Here is a 22,830-nt window from a genome sequence, read left to right as displayed (position 1 = left end):
CAAGAGGTGGGACAGCTATCTTCCTCTGTAACAGCAACAGGTGGGGATAACCAGAAACAGGGACTGAGAAACAACAAACCATTTTAGGAAGCACCCTGATTCAGAGGGCAGCACTGCAGTAATGAGATAATACCACACTGGGAGCGCTGCTCTGCAGAAGCTCCATGCTTTTTGATGAGTATCTAGGCTGTACTGTGAGGGCATCGGTCTTATTCCAGCAGTTGATCTGACAGAGAGGAGAACAGACATGCTAGATGAAGTAGAATTATAATTTCTCTGTACCACTGAGTTGTGAGCCAAATATCAAGTTGCGTTCCTTCCACATTTCGTGTTTCGCTAAAGAATCCTGATTGAGGGGAATTTAAATACTAATTTCTAAAGGAATGGTATGGAACTAAAGAATGCAGTATTGAAGGAGAAAAGGAGAATAACCAATTTCCCTCCTCTCTGTGGGCATATTCAGCCCCTGACTGAATACGTGGAAAAGATGATGGACACCCCATAAACCCCAAACATCTGAGGCAGACATTAACAACTTCACTGACATAATTGCATGCCAGAAAGTCTTTAGGAAGACTAGAACCGAATACCCATGATTACCCAGATTTTGGTTGGGGTGTTGGGTTTTTTCTGAGGTGTTACAAAATACCTAAGAATAGCTATGGTAGCCCTTTAATAAAAGGATGAGGATTTCTGTGAGTAACAGCATTTGACTCATGGTCAAGGGATAGCTCCTCATCAGGGAGACAACCACACCTTTGCATGTGTGACCCAGTGAAACCTAATCAGCTGCAGGGAAAGAAAAAAAGGAAAAAAAGCAGGGAAACCTGAAATTTCAAGGATTATATGACAACATAACTCAGTATAAAGGAACCCTACATCACCAAGACTGCCAATGAATACCTAATAACTGCCTAGTACAGTTCCTTCCTATTTGTTTATGAACTAGAACATCAGATTTTCATCACAAGGCATAGAAGCTCCCTTTTAGATCCTTTTCTATCCAGGCACTTGCAGACTACTGACAAATATAAAGTGTAAAGGCATGGAAAGCATTTTGCTCCCTTCCTGGTCTAGGAGAAACACAGATGTGCCACAAAGATTAGTAATAGATCAGTTAGATGTCCCCAGAAAACAGGGGGGAATGAGCAGAAGTGCTGCATCCCGGTCTTCTGAGAGGCCAGAAAAGCTGCAAGGCACTTCTTATGCAGGGTGGACAGTAAGTTTATCATCCAGAGGTGGGCTTGTCAGATTTGGTCAGAATTGGAACTTCCACTATTAAAGCCAGGACCAGAGCTCCAAAGTGAGCTCATCTTTTCATATTGTTTCCTCTTCCACATTTTTCTTATTACGTAACTGATTTAAAGGGTCTGAGGGGAAGACAAATCTGTAACAGATCCTGGCTGTGTCTTTGCGATCTCACTTTCATTTCCCTAATGGCTCTGTTGTAATTAGATTTGCAAAACCAGCAAAAGGTCTCATTTTGAATGGCAACAGCTGTTGACATCAAGATTACACTGAATAATTTACCGGTTTAATTTTAGATGCTAAACAATAAGAGGCTCTTGTTGAAGATTATTTCAAAGGCTGAAGCTTTCTCTTTTTTCCCCTGGCTCCCTCTTCCTTTCTTTGTAGGCTGGACACCACCAATTGTCTCATCAAAAAGACATTCATAACTTAGATGGCCCATGCACAACAATGTTCGTGTCTACTATTATTTTGTTGCATAGATTCTTAATTCTGGCCCAGATACACAGGGTGTATATTTCCAAATATAACAAGTGATTTTGGGCACTTGGGCAGGACTTGAGAACTTGAGGCTCAGAGTCTGACTCCTGTACAGAGTCTGGTTTCAGAGAAACCCTTTGTGTCAGTCCCCCTATAGAAAAGTGGGCAGTAACACTTCTGTCTCACAGTTCAGCTGCCGAGGTAGTTCACCAATACCAAGGAGCAGAGACAAAAATTCTGTCAACAAGTAAATACTAAAAATAAAGTCATTTTATAGGCCTACATTAATGTGTCAATGGCAGCATTTGCTACAATCCAGTGCTAGCTAGAAAGCCAAGAGCATTGCTGTGAAAAGTTGTTCTCTACGCTTTTCAAAGGGGTTTAGGCTTTTTTCTCTTACAAGCTGCTGGACGTTCATGACGGGAACCCTAAATATCATGAGACACCTGAAAAATCAAAGGTTACATTACAGCTGCATACAGTCTGTTTTTCAGGAGCGGAGCAAATGCAAGCCAAACTGCCTGGAAACCATCACATGCCACAAACTGTAAATAGGATGGCTCGCTTCACAGAACTTGCACTTACCCTTGGGTGCAGTTTGGATGACATGGATGGCACTCCCGATCCTCATCAGCGTATTTGAAAATGAAGCTGTTGGCCCCCTGTAAGCCATCAGGACATTTTTCTACACAATTTGGACCATCCTTAAAATGGAAACACTTTGTGCAGTGGTCAGGTCCCTGAAGAACACAGAAGAAAGAAATGGAGTGCATTCAAGTCCCTCTGTCTTTTCCTACTCAAGCAGTAACTGCAGCAGCATTTCTTTCCAAATCAACATTGAATTAGCTGCATGGTTCCAGTCCCTGTTGAGGAGCAGCACACATGAATATCCTGGTGCTTTTGGCCATAAACTTACTCTGTAGAGCCCAAGACTAAATCCCAGCTTCTAACCAGGTTTGTGACTATTAGTGATGTGCTTAACACATTGGACTTCACGCCCACTTCAGACTGAGACAATTCCCACCACATTGCTCAATACTGAACCACATTTGCTAAGACACTGCAATGGCCCTTCAGTGGGATCCCCAACCTCCGCACTCCAGAACTGTTCTCCACACTGTAGTTCTTCAGGATTGCCGTGATCAGATCCCACAAGGACTCCTTGAGACATCTGCACACTAGACTGTTAGGAATTACAAACTGAGGCTCCTGAACAACATAAAATTTTAAAGCTGTCATGATAAGCCAGTGCATAATGAAACCTGGTGTTCAGGTTGGGCAATATTGTAGGATTTTATACCCATGAGCCCTGCTATAAATCCAAATTTCCCTCAGGGGGTTGGATACTTGAAACATTAGCTTCTTGCCTTATGTTTGGGTTGCAGAAAACACAGCACTGAAACAAAAACTACAATTGGTTGGTTTTTTTCCTCCATTCAGTAGGTAAATCACAGAAAAAAGGAAGTTGCAGGTTACATTTTCTCACTGATAAAGTACCTAAAACACAACTTCTCATTGCCCAGGGTACCTGTGGTTTTTCATCTTGGCAATATATAAAAGACCAAAAGAAAGAGACAATTTCTATCTCACAAAGGAGCAATAATCTGAGAAAGAAGACTCACTGGCCATTATAAATATGACAACCGCAGTTAACATTCATTTAGGATGCATGAATAAAATTCTCTATCCAAACAATCTTAAAGGCTTACCTAAGTTAAAAAACCCACAAAACCAACATAATGGTCAAGATAACTGAGAGACTGAGACAAATTCCCACGCTGTTTTGTGAAAGGATAAAAAACCAGGTAACTTAAGTTGTAGTAGAACAGGATAGAACTGAGTATAAAGAATGGGGGAAAAAAGAGGGAATAAAAGAAGGAACTCCAATCACAATTGCATGATATTTCTCAGTTAAAATTTCATCTGTATCACTAAGGCATTAGGAAGGATCAGGAAAGAAAAGGACACAATTTTCTTAAAGAGGCTGATCCAAGAGAGTTCATTACACCAAATTAATCTGAGCAGAATTTGTTTTCTGCATGCAGAATGAACCTATTTTCTGCCTTTTTTAACATTTGTTTTCAATAGCTGCTTTCAAGTCAGTAAGCAGAAAACATCTGTGCTTTAGCACACCTTAACAAGCTACCCATAACACACACAACATTGCTCTTACCGGCCCATAGCACGTGATCATGTTTTCTTCCATCTTCTCACACTGGGGATCACACTCCACACAGACAGAACCATTTGCAAACTCTCGGAACTCCCTAGGAAAATATTTTGCAGGCAGGTTAGGAGAAAGTAAACATGAGACTGAAGCAGAGCCTGAAACTCAGACAAAATGGCTGGATCTTCTTCTACCTGGTACAAATTACTGCAGGATCATGGTGACAGCTGAGATCACTTCTGTTAAGAACGGTGCTGCTTTACACCTGTTGAAAACCCAGCCCCATCAGCACCTTCACTCACAGTCAGGTGAAACAGTAGACATCTTGCTTACCAGTACAAAAATTAAAGTGGGGTTTTTTTTTCTCCCCTCCTCTTTCTTTAAGAAATGAGGACTTCATTATCAGTACAAAGCAGCTTGTTTCTTGATTATTTATCTATGGAATTGTCTCTTGTATCTCAGATTCAGGAAGCTATTTGTTGTATGTGAGACTTCACTATCAGATAGGAAAGGATTAGAAAAAGCATCGATCACACTGCTGCTCTTAGGTTTGTAAGTCTCTGCGCATTCTCCTGGTTTTAAGCCCATTTTCCACAAGGCTCATAACTTTTTCATCAAAAACAATTCTAGACTGAGGTCTGAATCTATAAAATGTCAAAGCAAATCCTTTTGCTCATTTACTTCATGTATCCACAAGAAACTATCACTCAAGTGATTTGGGAGTTTTATTAACCACTTCTAATGAGGGAAAACAGCAGTGATAATAGGTGGGATTTCTCCCATCAAACACCAGGTGTCTCATTTCACCTTCCAGCTGCTGCTCACACAAAAAAACCTGAACCTCCTGAACACAATTCCTTCCACCTCTTCTAGAATGAGGCAAATTAACACCTGAACAGGTCCCTTCTCTCCCACTAACCACAGAGCGAGTCTATGTAACTAGCTGAGACCGGACATCTATGCTTTGAGGATGGACCCCATCTTGTTGCATTGACCAGTTAAAGATGTGCTGCACACCCGTGTTAGTGGGCTCTAGTAATATTTAGGTAAAGGTGAAGACCTCTGTGATTAGTTTATCTATGGTCTCCCTCTTCTCCTCTACAGCCATTAGGATCTTTTGCAATAATACAGCTTCACTTGACCACAGCAAGTGAGTTCACCTTTGCAGATAGAGCTCTCCTGCTGGGGACTAAACCAGAAATCACATAGATCTGACATCAGCCTGAAGTACTGCTGCTGCCCAGAGAAGATGAACGTGTTAGAGCTCTCAAACAAATGAACAAACTCTCCCCAAGCTCAGGCCACAAACCACATCTTTAGGAAGGAACTGTTCCTGTGGAAAGTGGAATTACCATTCACTAATCAATACAGATGAAAACACACTGATTCTGAGGGCTGATCATGAGAGCCTCTTTGGGTTCATGGTAACACCAGCCAGCAAACACGCTCCTATAGATTCCTATGCAGATGAGGACACAACTGTGGTCTGCAACTGTCTGTCTGTCTGGGGTATTTTACAGTCAGACTCAATGATCTCAGAGGTCTTTTTCCAACCTAAATGATTCTATGATTCTTTTTCTTCCTTTTTTATGGGGGGAGGGGCTTTTAAGCACATAAAACTGCGCTCTGACAAGATTTTTCTTGAGTGTGTTGTCCAGATAAAAGAGTTTAAAATATTTCCACCTATAGATGGAAGCTCATTCAATACACTTACTGTTACATGAGTTGGCATCCAAGGCAGGAAAAGAATGAAAAAGAAACCATACACTGATCTTAATTTCAGTTTGAATTGAAAAAGACAATTAATATAATCGAGTTTTTTTATCTTGATTTTAAGAGAAGTGCCAGGGACCTTGCCATACTGTTATAGGGAAAGTGAAATTCCACCTGCTTCCCTAATTATGAATTTCTTCTTCTGCATCTAATACAAGCAGTTCAGCTCTGGTTTTCTGTCATAAACCAGATTAGGCCACCTTGGCTGTGCTGCATGTAGGTATTCCCCCTCCCATCCTCCAGAAAAGATAACGCACAAGTACGAGTGGAAGAAGGGAGGGAAGAATTCCTGTTGGGTTTATTTTATATTTGTACGTAGTGCATTAGGAAAAAAAAAAAAAGAAGTGAGTTTTCCTACTTTGGCATCCTTATCCTTTATCACATGCCTAAATCTAACTAATCTGAAATAACATAGTTGTAGGTGTTTCTGAGTACAAGTGTCAATATTCAAGTAGGGCTAAACAGTGGGGTTTTAGTCTTCACTAAATGCAACATGTGCAACAGACATTTGATGTTGCACAAAAGTTTTAATCACGAGAATACTAGTAAAGCCTTTTAAACAACGTCAAATTTGAACGATCTAAAACGTATCCCACAATGTACTTCAATGAAAATCAGTACTATTGGCAATGGAATGAAATATCAGCTTATGTAAACACAAATAACTTACTTGTGAGAAGCCCTGAACAATGTAGTCAGTAACTTTAGGGAAAAGTGCAAAGGAAGCATCTTACCCATCATAGAGATTACAAGAGTCTATGCAGGTCCTTCCCCGGATGAAGCGCTTGCAGGAAAGACACTGGTCCGGCCCTGGTCCCCAACAGCCATCACTTGAGCATAACTCATTACACACCATTCCATCAGCAGCTGCAGAAAGAAAGGACACCACTGTTAATTTACATGGTCCCCTGAAACCTGCAGGAAAATACTTCATTCAGCATTCTGCTACACTCAGAAAAGCAAACCAAACATTTGGATTTTCTAGAAACAGAATAGAAAAAAGCCATGAAGAAATCATCATACCACTACAGAAACACACTGTGCGCTCACAGTTTGAATACTGCTCTGCTCCTTTCAGAAAGGATATAGTAGAGTGAGAAAACGGTTTAAGACCACTGCACAGATGATCTAAAAGAGAGCTTCTATACCAGCAATAAACAGCCTTAGATATGGGTGACAAAGGACATGACAAAAGTCTGTGGTATCATGAATGACAACGAGAAGGGAAGCAAGCATGAAACAATTGTTCATTGCTTCTTCCAAGTCCTTTCTGGTCATTCACACAGACAAAAACCCAATAGGGTTCAAAACAGAGATTTTTCCTTCACAGAGAGTATAGATCAAGCCACAGAATCCCCCTGACACAGGACATGGTGAGTAGCAAAAATTTAAATGATTTTAAAAACTAACTGTCCAACAGAAGGGGTATTAAATTAAAATATGAAACACTACCTCTGAGTTCAGGATTCCCTGAAATAAAAGTTACAGATAGTGGGGGAAAAGTTGAAAAAAAAGTTGTCATTAGTTGTGTTTATTCTTTTTTTTTTTTAATTACAAAATCACCCAAAGAGCCTTTATATTAAAACCCAGAATACACATAAAATAATCAGTGGTCGCTATCTCAAAACAAAAATTCAACTTAAATAAACAAAATGAACAAGGGCTGAGGGGAAAAGGTTGTTTCAAACAATATAATTACTTCTTTATTTTTATTTTATGTAAATCCCTCTCTACCTTAATGTTTAGATTACTGACAAATTGAGAAAATAAAGCGCCAGCCAAACCCTGGCATGTCAAAGGGCAGATCTCTTAATCTGCTTTCACGCTGGTGTGATGAAGTGTTTTACACAAATAGTTACACACTAGACTGAGTAGATTCAAAAGAGTAAAGATCCGAAATATCAAATCAAATATATAAACATTTGGGTTTTGTGAAGATCTTGGTGGTGGCCTTTTTTGGTTGGTTGGGGTTTTTTTTAGCCACAATTTGAGGGAAGTGTCAAATCATGCTTGCTGGAAGAACTGTACCACTGCCTCCAACGCTGTAGCACTGAAGATGCTCAGGCGGGAACAAGCACACTCACACCGACTACACCTATAGAACAGCAACTGTGTACTCCCAGCACACATTTAAAGAGGGGTGACAGCAAACTCAACAGAAAATGGGTTTGGAAAAATGCAAAAAGCCCTCTGGCAGTTTTATATTAAATAAAAAGTAATTCTCTGCACACTATTTTTCTACACTTCCTTTGTTGCAGCAGCATAGCTGGGTGACTGGAAAAAAAAGCTCTGTTTTCATTTAGGATGCCTGATGGTTTTTCTGCACTTAGAGCAGTGCACTTTGGTCCTCTCCATTACAATCTACCTTAACAATTAAAGGGAATACCGAGTTCTATCACCTGAGAAGCGCAAAACCCGTCTAAATCAGGAAAAAGTCAGCAGAAAGATGCTTTTTGCTCTTCCCATCATATTTTCACAGTGGTTATTCTGTGCTGTGGGGTATATAATGTCCCACATTCTGTCATAGCAGCCTACTGTACAGGAGAGGACAATGCTTCACACTGCTCCTTAATCACTGCTTTCCATCACTCAGCACTGTTTGATGTTGGCACCATGCTTCTCTAAGACACCTTTCTGATCTATACATCATGCCTACCCTATGTCTTCTTCTGTTTCTTGCAAGACAATTCCTGCACCTCCTTTTGCATAATGAGATGCCATAGTTCATGTCTCACTGTCAGGGTGCTTTCCTTTAATACACACTAACTGTCCTGTCCCTCCTTCCACTACCACCCTGCTTCATGACTGCTGAATTTATCAGGAAGCACTTCTTTCAGGAAAAAACCCAAACCAAACCAGCAGCAATTGTATGCATGGTACCTCTCTCCTAGCCCAGGTAAGTAGGCAAGACAAGTGAAGCTTCTTATATATCTCCTTTCTTTTTGCAATAGGACTCTGCTTTAACGAGATTGAGAATGGCAGATTTTCACCTGCTTATTTCATAATTCAGTGCCACTAAAGGTCATTTCACCTTTATGAGCAGCATAGGAACCAATAACAACCATAGATTTCACATCCTCCAGCCCTTGCAGACAAACCAATCGGAGAACAAGAGACTGACCAGCATGCTTCCTCCTCATACAGTGCTTTGGCTGACCCTGCATGGATCTGCTGTACAAAAGATGTAACACAGCAGACAGACAAGCAATCTTAGTCAATACAATATTACAAATAACCTCAGATGTGAAAAGTCTGTATGCTCATGCTTGATCAAGCCTGGAATGCTTCAATACATATATTTCATTTTAGGTTTTTTATATCACATACACTTTTTAACGACAACATCCAGAAAGTGATCAGAAATACATTTTTGGTTCATCTTTAGCTTCAAAGTTCAAATTAGGTACAGCCAGACATGAAATAATTAAATTTACAAGTAATTCCAGGTGTTGATTTTTTTTAAGCACAGCAGACAGAGATTCCAGCACAGCAAGACAGACCCCAAACTATTACCATGCCATTATACAGAGATGTCTCAGTTCTTTCCCTTAGCTCCACTGTAAATCAGAAATCATTCTGCTGCAGTCAAAGGACCCACACTGCACAAAGCCAGTATGAGCAGAGACAAAAAAGGCAGATGATTATTGTCTTCACCCTAACTTTTTTAAGCATGACAACATTTTTATAACTACCACCAAATGTCCCTAGTTGCACTGTGTTGCCACTGACTAAACTTCACATAAATGGAGGAGCTGGGCTCTGCATTAGGAAATGCTACACGTGTAGCCCACAGAGTTTCTTTTTCACCTACTTTTAGGGATTTCATGTATATCTCAGTCTAATGCTGGCTTTGTGCAGTATGATTCAGAGGCATGTTGACTTGTTTGGGTTTTTTTTTTTCATAGGCTAGTTTTGGCCTATTTCACATTCCTTGCCTACAGGAGCATCCATGAAAACAATCTGGGTGACACAGTCAGTCATTTCAGGGGACCCCCGGTTATGCTTAGGATTTAGGGCACACCTGAGGGCTCCCTTGGAGCACATGACTGCACTTCACACCTGGTCTGCCAATCGCCCTTTGTTTCATCCAGTCTCACAGTGACTGACACTGACCAAACACATGAATTCTGCCTCATGGTGCCTGCCATGGGGACACTCAGGATTATAAGAAAGCTTCAAACTCCAACTGTCAGCAAATCAAATAAAGGAGGTAAAAAAACTCTAACCCCGAAGTTATCACAGTTCTAATGAAGCAAACTTTTTATTTTCTAGTCAATGACTCAAAGTACTTGATCCATGAATAGATCACCCTGCTTTGGATACCCCTTTGTTTTAATTTTCAATCTCAAGAATATTTGTATTTTTTCTGATTTTGTTTTGCACATGCTTGTCATTGAAAGGCCATTTCTCACCTTTTTGTGTGACTTGAAATTGTGTTTGTATTACTAGTGATTTCTTTTCACTGTTCTCAGCTGTCAGCTGAGATCAGCATTTATTTTGCACACACACAATATTGTACTACAATATCCTTGCAAAGAGCAAGGATCACTCAGAAAATATACTGAGTAACCTTATGCTAATAAAATGAGAACTTTTCAGTAAAGAAAATTATGATTACCCTATTTAAATCTAGCCAACACAGTGCCTGTAGTCTATGAACAAAGCAATAGAGAAGAAAATAAATCACTATTTCCTTCTGCTTATTTCTAAGTCATAGATATGTTTTCATAAATAAATCTTGGCAATAAGGGAGTGGGTTTTTTTTTTGACAACTTATAAAAACCCAATACCTGTCTTTCTTCTCCTTCTTTAATTATAGGGATGGCTAAAGAAATGTTTCCATTTTAGACACGTTATTTGGCATTTCTACAATCTGAGAATGTTCTGAAGCTCCAGCGTATCACACAGTCATGTGTGGAAGGAAAGAACAACAATGCTTTTGACAGGAATTAATTTTCATTGGGAGTTTCAGAACAAGCGTTCATTCTTTATTAATGAGGTCACACAGGTTAGAAGTAGAAAGCTTCAATGTTTTCCCTCAACCTAGACAGAGCGCAAGAAACTTTGCTATCTAAAAAAAGAAAAATTACTGTTATTTGGCTACATGCTTATGGTCCTGATGCAAAGCTCCACGAGCTTGACAGAAAAGCTCTAGACTTCAATTAGCTTTGCATCACTCCTGATAATGAATGCAATCATTTATTCAAGTTGTTAATTTGGTGGCTAAATTGACATAATTCATAACAATCACATTTATAGCCACCTTTGCCTAGAAAAGTTTCACTGTACACTGCAGGTGTCACTAAAGCTGAAAGGAATTATTTAAATAACTCGGTACAAAAGAATGTTCTTTCTACATTTATTTTGTGTGCACTCATATTTAACATGAGCCACCTCTGACTGTTCCAGAACAATAACCCATGCTGGGAAAAAAAGGCAGATTCTTCACTTGAGCGCAAAGCAACAGTGAAATCTAACTACTAGAGCACATTCTCTAGCAAATCATGTTATAGGGATTCAGTCTGAATTAATAATGTTCATAACAAAGGAAGTTTTACGCACAAACTGTGTTTAACATTACAGTTCATAATAGTAAACAATTAAAAGTCCATATTAGAGAGCTTCATGCACTGCATTTAGCTAAACGCTCTTCAATTCATTTCCACTTGGCTTAACAGCTTGAAGACGCCCATTTGCCATCTGAACTCTTAAACAACCTTGGGAGCTGCTTTCAGACTATGCTTAAGGTGCAGCAGCTGATAAAGCCTCAACTTGTCCTTTGCCCTCAAGCTTGTCCTGTAACCATCTTTTAGGGTCTATGCAGTGCAGAAGTCTCTCGCCACTGATCACGTGCCCTTGCCATAGTGCTCAGCTTCAAAGGTGCCACTTTCTTCAATGTTCCTTATGTATGCAAATGTGAACACTGGACATTTCTATCCCTGAATTTGTGTAGGGAAGTTGAAGAGGCAGGTGGTCTCATTCCTGCCAGGTACTCACCCCTCTGGCCCTGCACAGGACAATATTAGAAAGGCAACAAAAAACAAGAGAGCACTGTGGGATTTATGGATTATTAATTTTTTTTTTAATTAAAAAAACACACATACGTTTTGCTCCTGGTTTTCCAACATTGTAAAAGAAGTGAATCCTGCCCTAGGCTTTTAACCAGCTTTTGGAAAGGTGAGGAAATATCATGTGACTATTTTAATTGTTAAGAAGTGACAGAAATAGGAAGATGAAACAATTGACAGTATCTGGAGTATCAAGTATATTTTGTGTGCTGAATAATTCTGTAGCATTTTCCACTGACTGAAGTGCATCGTCTTCATCTTACTGGAAAAAAACCTCAAAACCACCAGAGTTCTGCCAAACCCTACAATGTATCTCAAAGATGAAGCGTCACTATAGACTAAACTTTTTAACAAATATTTTACTCCCTCAACAATTTTTTTTAAACATTTCCTCACTGACTTATATTGTTAGCTGAATACATCATTAAATGGTATGGAACAGATGTCATCTTCTTGTGATATATCCTAAAAGTCACTTAAATATGATACTGACTGGATCTTGGAAGCCCTTACATGATTTTTAAGAAAAGCTGCACACAGGTATTAAATGTTTCCTGTCATTTGCTTTAAGCCATTAATAATCACTAAGTAGTGAGGAAAGCAAAACGAAACTCAGTGACTCAAAATATACAAAGGAATAAAAATAAACACATCAGAGTGGCTGTAATAATTAATATGGTCTAGACCGGTTTCTTCACTGGAAAATATATGAAAAAAATCTTTAATGGATATTTTTATTAACAACTCACACCTTGCTAGTTGTCTTGCAAGCAGTCAGTATTTTTACCGTAGAAGATGGATTCCGATCCAGCAAATATTTACTTATTAATTTCCCTTCCCCATTCCGATTGGTCTTATTTGTCACTCCAAGAGGCATGGGCATATGCCCAAGCACCCGCAGCATCAGGGTCTAAAACAGGCAAAATAACTGAGAGGCAGAGATGGAAAGCCTAAAGGCTTGCCCTCAGCTCCTAAACATCCAGGCAATGGAGGAGTCAGAAAAAACTCACCTAAACCCATTCTGTTGGCCTATCCCAAAAATCACAGATGTTTCAGAGGATGGAGAAACATATCTGCCTCTAAGGAAGAATTCTGCCTTGCTCCATGTAATTGTGAAGATTTTAGTTAGACATCTCACCTGCAGCAGAACCCATTTAACTCCAGAGAGGTGCTGACTGACAGGCAGAGTCGAAGCAGCAGGATAGCTTTTCTCATCTAATGCTGACTCTTAAAAGGCCACAAACCATTAATCAATTCATTCACATAGCTGTACATACCAAGAGAAAACCACTGTTCGCTGTTAGGATCCAGGAAGTCAGCTAAGACGCTGCCTTCTGATTGAAGTACCTTGGCCACTAGCCTACGTTCATTAAGAACAGTCCTTTTAATGAACATAGCTTTGAGTCGATTTTTAAAACAAGTCCCTTGGTACTGTAGCTTACATCTTGACTCCTTAAAATTAAATGAATGAGATTTGTTTTCCTCATGAAGACTCCCTTGGTGTTAAATTTCATAAAATGTCTTTAGGAGTAATTTTGTTCCTGGAAAATAATGGGTCTCTATTATAAGAAATCCTCAACAAGTCACAAGTTTACGTTTTCCCTTTCCGTGCCAATGTAGTGACGAGATGTACCGTGCAAGAGGATGATGTGATAGCACATCCAAGGTTCCATTTGCCCTGCAAGCCCATGTGTCAGTAGATGTGGCTGCTTCAAAGGGACTTGTACTTAATAATCACAGGAAAGGGCAAAAAAGTATTTGACAAAGGATTCCTGACAACAAATACGGGAATGTCTTCCAAACTTCTGTGTTCAGCTATGTCCCCAAGATCACAAAGCCAGTGAAATAAATTGAGAAGTACCTTACAAAGTACACTTTTGAGTGGTTTTCCATTGCCTTCTAACATTTGTAAGTTACAGAGAGATTGAAGCAATAAGGAAACATTATTCTATTCTGGATGAAGACAGGGCCATTTGGTGAAGCATGGTAAAAGAAGCAAAAGATGCTAATCTCTTCAAATCTGTAAAATTGATGCCTTTCATGAACACTACATTCACCTCCCATTTGCAACCTTCAGAATTCATATGTGAAAAATTGGATCTCTAATCTGTAACGTTCACATCACAGTAAGGAAACAGTGCCATCGCCCTTCTCCCTTTCATTTGCTCATACTTTAAAACATTTATTTTGCCTAAAAATCTGCTCAGAGACATACTGGACCAAATCCTTAGGTTCTGCGCATGAGCACAGCTCCACTGATGCCCAGGAGACATCAGCCAAGTCCCTGGCCTGCTCATGGCACTGTATCCTGTCAGTAATTGTATTTCCTCCCCCCTCAAGAGAGCAAATCATAGGCAGGGTGACCTGCACTGAGCAGCAGTACTTACTGCAGTTCTCTGCCTTTTTATTTCGATGAATCACTGTTTTTTGACTGGGTGTGCTGAAGAGGCTGGTCCAGTTGACAGTGTGGTAGTAGCACAAATTGCTGTTGTCTGTTATGTAGATGTTGCCAGCGCTAATTTGCTTCAAGGACTGAAACTGCAGAGAGGTAATGCCTTGTTGCTTTAGGATGAGTAAGGAAAGGCCACTGTGATGAAAACAAAAGTAAAAGAGAACGGGAATTAACTCCAGAAGGTGGAAGTTATCAGAGCTGGCTGGGAATTTTCCACTAGAATTAGTTCCCAATGTCAAAATTATCCTTGTTGCAAAAGTGGAATTTGACCAGGAAACTTTTAGTTTGGGTGACACAAATATTTTATGAATTGACATCCAGTTCTATTGCCTAGAAAGTGAGCTCTGTGAGCCCTGAGATGCCTCAGGCTGTGATGCTCACAGTGGTAGGCCAAATAGGGCAGCAGAACACCTCAACTAGATCAATTTCATCCATTAACAAGTTTTTTAAGATAAAGTGCTAACAAGAAAACTGCATACAATCTAGATTCTCTAAGAGACAGAATTAATACTGTGAGAGTTTATATGCTACTGAGAAACTGACAAAGTCCTGGAAAATGTATTAACATCTTCTGTCAGGCATCAAATTAATGGCATTTATAGTAATACAGGAAGAAATTGTTATTTTAAAGGAATTTTTTCCAACACACTTACAAGAAATGACAAGTAGAAATACGTGGTTGTCTCCTATCTTCATCAAAGAAAGGGTAAATGATTCTCTGTGTAACACTCAAATGACTGCACATATTTTATGGCTGAAGATTACTGAAGACAATATCCAGTTTCTAGACATCCTTTAAGTTATTGTATTTTAATTATTATAATTGTTTTCCAGCTGTTCCAAATAAAAATCACTACTTCCAAATGCTGGACTGTAATTCAATCTCTATTTATAATCTGCTGGGGTTGTTTAAGATGCCAGCAGACTCCCATGACTGATTTACTACATTTACACAATGGGGAACCAGGGGTTGCTGTGTATATTGTTCAGATACCTTCTTGTGCTTCCCTCATTATTTCTCACTGCATTATTTTTTCTTCAAACCACAAGAATCACAAGAATCACAAGGTTGGAAGAGACCTTTGAAGATCATTGAGTCCAACCATTTCCATCCTATGCCAAACCATATCCCTAAGTACCTCATCTGCCCTTTTTTTGAATGCATCCAGGGATGGTGACTCAACCCCCTTCCTGGGCAGCCTGTTCCAGGTCCTGACAACTCTTTCAGTAAAATTTTTTTTTCTAATATCCCCTTGTTCTATCTTCTGTCACCTGGCTGAAGAGACCATCACCCACCTCTCTACAACCTCCCTTCAGGTAGTTGTAGGTGGTGATAAGGTCTCCCCTCAGCCTCCTCTTCTCCAGGCTAAACAGCCCCAGCTCCCTCAGCCGTTCCTCATATGATTTGACCTCCAGCCCCTTCATCAGCTTGGTTGCCCTTCTCTGCACTTGCTCAAGGACCTCAACGTCCTTTTTATGGTGGGGAGCCCAGAACTGCACACAGTACTCAAGGTGTGGCCTCACCAATGGCGAGTACAGGGGCATAATTACCTCCCTAGACCTACTTGCCACACTGTTTTTGATACAAGCCAAGATGCCATTGGCCTTCTTGGCTGCCTGGGCACACTGCTGGCTCATATTCAGCCTGGTGTCAAACAACACCCCCAGGTCCTTCTCTTCCTGACAGCTCTCCAGCCAGCCTCCCCCAAGCCTGTAGTGCTGCATGGGGTTGTTATGTCCCATGTGCAGCACTATACACTTGGCCATGTTAAACTTCATCCTGTTGGTCACAGCCCATCGGTCCAGTCTGTTCAGATCCCTCTGAAGAGCCTCCCTACCCTCAGGCAGATCAACACTTCCTCCTAATTTAGTGTCATCTGCAAACTTACTGAGGGAGCATTTCCAATTCCTCCATGAGTTTTCAGATGGAAATATCTCTGGCAAAAATGACACTGCTGAACTAATACATACCCCACCTGCAAGGGACCTCTGAGTTCAGTGCTCTTCCATGTATTTTTCTTTCACCACTTCCTAGGATCACAGTGTTTGGACACATGAGCCCTCAATTCCAATTGCAATGATATTAACTTCTTGATGATGGGGCAAAGTTCTACTGTTAGGGTCTTTCAAGTTACAGTTCATATTGACAAGCTATCTTAAACCATAAAATGTACTTGCGGACAATGAGTTAATACCTACAGTAATGAAGCAAAATGTTCTTTTTTTTGGTTTTGTGGTTTTGATTTTGGTTTAGTTTTTTTTTTAAATCATTATGGAATCAGAGAATCATTTTGGTTGGAAAAGACCTTTAAGACCATCAAGTTCAACCATTAACCTAACACTGCCACATCCAACCACTAAACCATGTCCCTGAGCACCACATCTACATGCCTTTTAAATACCTTCAGGGATGGCGACTCAAATGTTACATTCTGATCAGCAAAAACACCTTGGTAACAGAGAAAAAACATATCCATGTATGATGAATAATCATTGAATACTAATAAAAAACCAACTCCATCTACAGAGGAAGTACCTTACCTATAGAGAGCTCTTCCACCGATAGTAACCAAGTTAGAAAACACCCTGAAATCTGTCATATTCTCAGGCCACGACTGTATGTTTAAATATCCTAAAGGAGAAAAAGGCAAGCATATGAATGTCAGCCCTAAGGACTGATTTACCACATACATGCATTAAGCCAGGTGCAGCCTATAAATGCTAGACTGTACTGGTTTGAGAAAAAAGAAATAAGTAATGAATGCTTCAGAATTTGAAATCATCAGCCTGTTCACTGCTGTCTCCTCCAAGGAGGCAGAGAACTCTTAAGAATCACAGCAGCGTTACGCTCACTTGCAACAGCCACAGTAAGGGTGAACCTAAGCAGAGGCTGGAATGTTGCAAGGCCTCCCAGCCTTTGGTAAACAGCAGGGGAAAAAAATTAAAAAACAAAAATTGCCTGAATTAAGAACTTTAGAATTTAGCTTTAAAATTGCCTAAAGACTTAGGACAGAACTTGAGAGATCCATTATGATGCATTAAAAGATAACAAGACTTTCCTAAAACAAAGAACTTGCATTCGTTTCTGAGGGTGTTTCAGGATTGTTCATCTTTAAAAGCACAGGGGTAATTCCACTTAAGTAGTAGAGTTGAGACAGTCAATTAGAGAGACAGCGTGCTTAAGAATGGCAAATTAGAGACACCCAGATGCCAGATTATCTTTGACATTAATTAGGGAGAGATTTAGAGCTTACTTTCAGTTTTTAATCCCACTGGCTTGCTGAAAAACACAACATCTGAGAGGTGAAGCACATGGAAGAGAACTCATTTCGAATGCCAAACACACATTGAGCTCCACCCAGCTACAATCATGCTGTGGTGCTCAAAGATATTTTTTGTTTGTGTACAAAATAGGATTTTTTTTGCATTTCCTTGTCTCTACATAACCAGCAGTCAATAGAGAACTCCAAGCTGTACTATCTCCCCTCCCTGCCACCCAAATAGTGAAACAAGAGGCAAGAAAACAAAAGTTCTGAGTTCTAGCTATATCACCCCCTGAAAATCCAAAAGATGGGAAGGACCAGCACCCCACACTTTATGCATTTGTCTTTAAATTACAGAAGCTAATTTGCAGCATCATCTGCTGTTAGAGCTGCAAAACCAGACTGGCTTGTCTGGGTTTTTTTCCTAGGCATATTTCAAATGCTTTTGAGTGAAGACCAAGACCCCTCGCCCACTCAACAGTAAAGTCTTGGTCTTCTGATCCTTGTGTATCCCAAACATAATGGGCATTCTGTATTCATGAGCAAAGGAAAACACATTGTGAATATCAATTGATACCAAAGTTGCTGTGTATTAAATTTCTATGAAATTGACAGAGCAGTGAGTTTAAAGAAAAATGCACCTTGTGTTCTTCAGAAAAAAAATAAGCAAATGACAGCCATAAATGCAAAGTGAGAAGTTCAAATTACAGGAATTCAGAAGCATGTTTACCTGTTATCTCTCTCACTGTTTGGAAGATATTTAATTTCTCTGGATTGATTGCAGCAATTGTGTGATACGGGTCCCTGAAAGATTAAAAGGACAAAATGTTATACACTGACTAAAAAAAGATCAGGTTCTCAAAGCTGTACCATGTAGAAAGCAATATTCAGGAGGTGAACACTTTGCTTTTAGGCAGCATATGCTCCAGGTTCCTCCAGACTGTTTCAAATTACCTCAGACTGCTGTTCCTATAGAACCTATGTCTAACATCTTCCAAGTCATCTTGACGGAAAATAATGGTGTTTATCATCTTTAAGGTTCAAATCATTAATCTTTCAGCAAATATTTACGCTCATGGAAAATTAAGTGATTCTAAACAACCACAGTGACCTCCCTAAAAGACAGATGAATTTTCAACAGGTTTTCCAGGAAGACTAGCTTGCATGGTAGAGTCATGATACTGTACTACCAGGACTAACAAAACTGTTTCCAAAAGGAGTGACAAGCTGGAGGCAAAACCAAGCTAAGTTCATGATGCACAGCGTTAAAGGGGCATAGCCTTTAGAAGCTGTTGAGCTTGGAACAGCAAAAAGCTCAGATCCTTGCCAGCCAAGTTTGTCATCTGAGAAATGAAATACCCCCAGCAAACATTAAACTCTCTAAGTTAGATATGCTACAGTGCAAAAAGACAAAGCTGGTCTTGATTTTTAATGTCATTATTTGGTAAGTATTTCCCCCCTAATATTAAAGATTCTCCAACTATTTAAGAAGTTGACTAGAAGCCCAACCCAAACATAAAGCATTTAAAATTCCAGGAAAAGGTTTTTTTGTAACACTGTGTAATGGTATTTTTGTGGCTTTTTCTGAGGGTAGAAAACATCCTCAGCCTATGTGGAGCATGCATTTCCACCTGTCCTCCCTGCTTTCCAAGAGAGATCATTCTTGGAATCAGAATACACAGGCAATCAACCAGGCTGTCTTTGGGGACAGGCCTCACAAGTCTACGCAGTGACAGATTGACGGTGTCACTTGTAACTATCCAGAAAGCAACTCCAGGTTAGCAGCAACAAAATGAGTTCTTGAACCTTAAGGTTCCCAGAGAACCAGGGAAGTATCAGATACACTTAATTTTAACAATTTGGAGCTCTCAAGAAAACTATGTAACACGTTTTGAGTATATAGCAAAAACATAGCACTTTGCTTTTAAAATGCATTACTACTGAAAAGAAAACCCTTGCCTCTTGTAACTACACAGCCACTGAACTTCACCTCCAAATCTTAAGATAAAGTAGTCTTTAAAGATACAAATAAACAGCCAACTGTCTGTTTACGTGTTTTATCAACATATAGGCACAGCTTAATTTCCAATTTTCATTGGAAACTGGATATGGACAACTCAAAGGCAGATAAAATGCTGGTGACCACTGAAGGCTTGTTGCTCCTACTGCAAGCAGGGGGAAGGAGAAGGCTTTTTAGCACCCCAAAGGGAAGGAAAGAGTAGAGAGAAGGCTGCACCTGAACTATACAGGTCCTAGCTGTTTTGCAGGTAGTGTGTGTTCTGTATCCTGAAGAAGATCACTTTGTCCATATACTTCAGCAGAGCATTACCTTAAAAGAATGAGTACTACTGATTCACCACAAATTTAGGTCTACCTTAATCTTGCTTCTGGACAGTAATTAAAGCAAAAAAATTCTATAAAAACTGTTTCCATAATTATCTATATAGTCTCTAAATTATTAAAATTCACAAAGTTCAAGTACTCAGGAAAGGAAAAGACAGACTACAGAATCACAGGAACAAAAATATGATAGGATCAATTGTAATAGCACAGTTCCCAATGAAAAGAAACAAAGCAGTCCACTCAGTATCTTTCACTGAGGTTATTGTCCTGCTACAAGAAGTCTCCCACAACTCTCCATAGAAAGCTAGCCTTTAAGTCCCTACAATCAGAAACACTGAAAATTCACTTAAAAAGCTGCAGTTCACTCTGAGTAAACACATTCATAATGGAAGTTAACTCAAAATTTTAAGTAGAAATACGTGTTGCTGTTTGTTATGTCATGCTATTACATAAGCTACTTATGTAGCTAGAGTAATTTTTAAAAAGTTTCCTTTCTGTATTTTTGATTTGCAAAGTTTTAAACAAAAAGCTGTTCCATAAATACAAAGTTATTTTAATTAATTCTCAAATCATCTTCTTTTAGTATATATATTATTGCAGAACTTGCTTAAGGCTTGCTGGAGTGAGTTTCCTTCACAAAGAATGAGAGACAAAGTGCTACACAGCTTGAGCATTACATCTCATAGGCCTATATTCTTCTATTGAAATAGAACAAAATATTTTAACCCTCTGCTCAATAGTCCACAATTTAGATATTTTTCAGATGAATACAGTTTCTACAGTTGGCTTTGGTCCCTTTCATTCAGACATATTTTTCAATGGGATTAACGTCATATCTTTACAGCTAATATAACATTTTAACAAAAGCAGTTTTAACACTCAAAATTACATTTTCTATAATGCAGTGGAATAATCCACACAAGATTCTTTGTGTCATCTAGCTTCTTGCCTTGCAGGTACTAGAATACTTCCTGTCCTGTGAGATTTATTAGATTTACATCCAGCCACTCAGTCGGTCATTTGACCAGGTCAGAAAACGTGACAGCCTGAGCACTGACTGCTGCATGACCTTCTCCAGGGCTTCAACAAGTTGGAAGCAGAATTTCCTTAAACCACTTGAACCAAAGCCCTTCTTCCTCCCTATGCTACATTAACCTTTCCCACTGTGCTCCCCACTGGAGAGATGAGAAAACCAACTACACAGTCAGAGCTCACATTCTCTCCTCACCTTTTGAGGATCATTGAGCTGTAGGGCCTCACTGAAGTGGATTTTCAACTGTCTTTCTTACGGCTGGAGTCAAGTTGTAGGTAAAGCGTTATAACCAACCACCATATAAAATAAACAAGTTGTTTCTTTCCATGTCACAGGTAAATTTGAGCCAGGCAGCCTAGCATCAACTACTTCATTGTAAGCTAAACAAATCTGAATCTATAGAAAGACTAAAGAAAAATCCTCAGGCACTGCTCATGACAGAATTTCATTTCAGATCAACATGCAGACATTCAGCTAATCACATTTTTGCCTTGTCATAAAGCTCCAAGCAGAGGGTTATAATTTGGGAACTGTATTTAAGGTATCAAATCTTGACAACCAACCGCAAGCAATGTCAAAGGCTCCAAGGAACCTAAAAAGCAAGTTAAAATTTGAAGCCTACACAATGATAGAAGCACCTGAGTACTTTACGCTGTTCAATTACCAAGCATTTGTGCATTTTGAGGATTTTGCTCATTGTAATAGCTCCTGATATACCTCTATCATGTGTAATACATCATGGCTGCTTACAAGAAGGAGGCTTATATTAGCAAGAAGATAGAATCATACTTGTGTTCTCTCAATGACAGAAAGAATAGTGCAAGGAAGCAGCTAGTTGCATAGGAGCTCAACTGACCATTAAAACAGAGTATGTCTGTCTTCCTGGGCACATCCCACCCTCGCAGCATTCACACCATGCGTTCACCGTTGCTACAATGGCAAACACAGTGCACCAAACAGTAGCCAGCAAGGCATGAGATATTTCGCTGATCTATCTTCATTTAGGAGGAGAGACAAACACTGCTTCTGTACCTCCTCATCTTTAACCACTGCTAAGACTTATTCAATATACAGCCATGTTTAAACCATATTCTGCACATTGCGCTGCCAGTCACATGAAATTTAAAATAACATAATGGAAGGTAACTTCCCTTTCTCTCTTTTTTTCTCCATTGTTGTAAGCCACTACCGAGGATCTCATGAAGTGACCAAATGCCACAGTTGCCTATTTCCTGTGCAAACAGTATACTTCATCCTTTCTTTTCCTAGAGACTGAATCATAAGAATCAAGGTATTGGTTTCCTTCATAACAGAAAGGAGAAAATTTGTCTTAGGTCTGCTGTTCTGTAAGAGAAGCCTGCAGCCATCATTAAGAGATGGATGCAATTCATTTCAGCTGGCACAATGACGTAATTTCTTAACATTTTGTCACTTACCCATGAATCCCAGTAACAAGGAAGATAAGGTTGCCATTGATCTTGGTACAGTTTATGAACTTGTCAATGTTGCTGGAATCCACCGTCTGAGCTGACACTAAGCTCCCTGTTCCAATGCCATCGCATGCTGCCAAAACAAGGAATTGGTGTAAGGAGCTAGGAAAAATGATTACTGAATCAGAACATGTTGGCCTTCTAGACACGAGTCATTTCTTTTAGAGATAAAGCAGCAGAGAGGTGTTACAATGGCACTCTTTGCCCATATTCCCAATGAAGCACATGCCAACTGAAAACAAACAATATGGAAGACCTGCTACAAGAAGACATCCTGGCACACGGGTTCACAGAATCACAAGGCTGGAAAACACCTTTAAGATCATCGAGTCCAAACCGTTAAGGATTTTCACACTGGATCTAAAGGCAAGTGTGAACCACACAAAATTCCACTCAAGCCAGCTGTAAACAGCTGGTTGATAACTTAGCTCAGACTAGCCTTGTGGACATATCATTTATGGTTGGGCTAGATGATCTTGGAGGTCTTTCCAACCATAATGATTCTATGATTCT

The 22,830-nt window shown here is 39.7% G+C and overlaps 1 protein-coding gene across 1 annotated transcript in view; it reads right to left on the bottom strand.

Moving 5' to 3' along the window:
* ERBB4 (erb-b2 receptor tyrosine kinase 4) overlaps nucleotides 1–22,830 on the bottom strand; it is a gene marked incomplete at both ends in the record, with an annotated part of 629,788 nt that overhangs the window by 140,382 nt on the left and 466,576 nt on the right. Inside the window, 7 exons of the mRNA XM_084264301.1 lie at nucleotides 2,314–2,468; nucleotides 3,902–3,995; nucleotides 6,403–6,535; nucleotides 14,124–14,323; nucleotides 16,730–16,820; nucleotides 18,182–18,255; nucleotides 22,264–22,390. Coding sequence (XP_084120427.1) covers nucleotides 2,314–2,468; nucleotides 3,902–3,995; nucleotides 6,403–6,535; nucleotides 14,124–14,323; nucleotides 16,730–16,820; nucleotides 18,182–18,255; nucleotides 22,264–22,390 — 874 coding nt within the window. The remainder of the gene's footprint in view (nucleotides 1–2,313; nucleotides 2,469–3,901; nucleotides 3,996–6,402; nucleotides 6,536–14,123; nucleotides 14,324–16,729; nucleotides 16,821–18,181; nucleotides 18,256–22,263; nucleotides 22,391–22,830) is intronic.

The sequence above is a fragment of the Gallinula chloropus genome (assembly GCF_964237585.1).
Source record: "Gallinula chloropus genome assembly, chromosome: 5".
NCBI classification, from domain to species: Eukaryota; Metazoa; Chordata; class Aves; order Gruiformes; family Rallidae; genus Gallinula; species Gallinula chloropus.
Note: the sequence above shows the minus strand (reverse complement) of the source record. Positions and strands in the feature narration are given on the sequence as shown.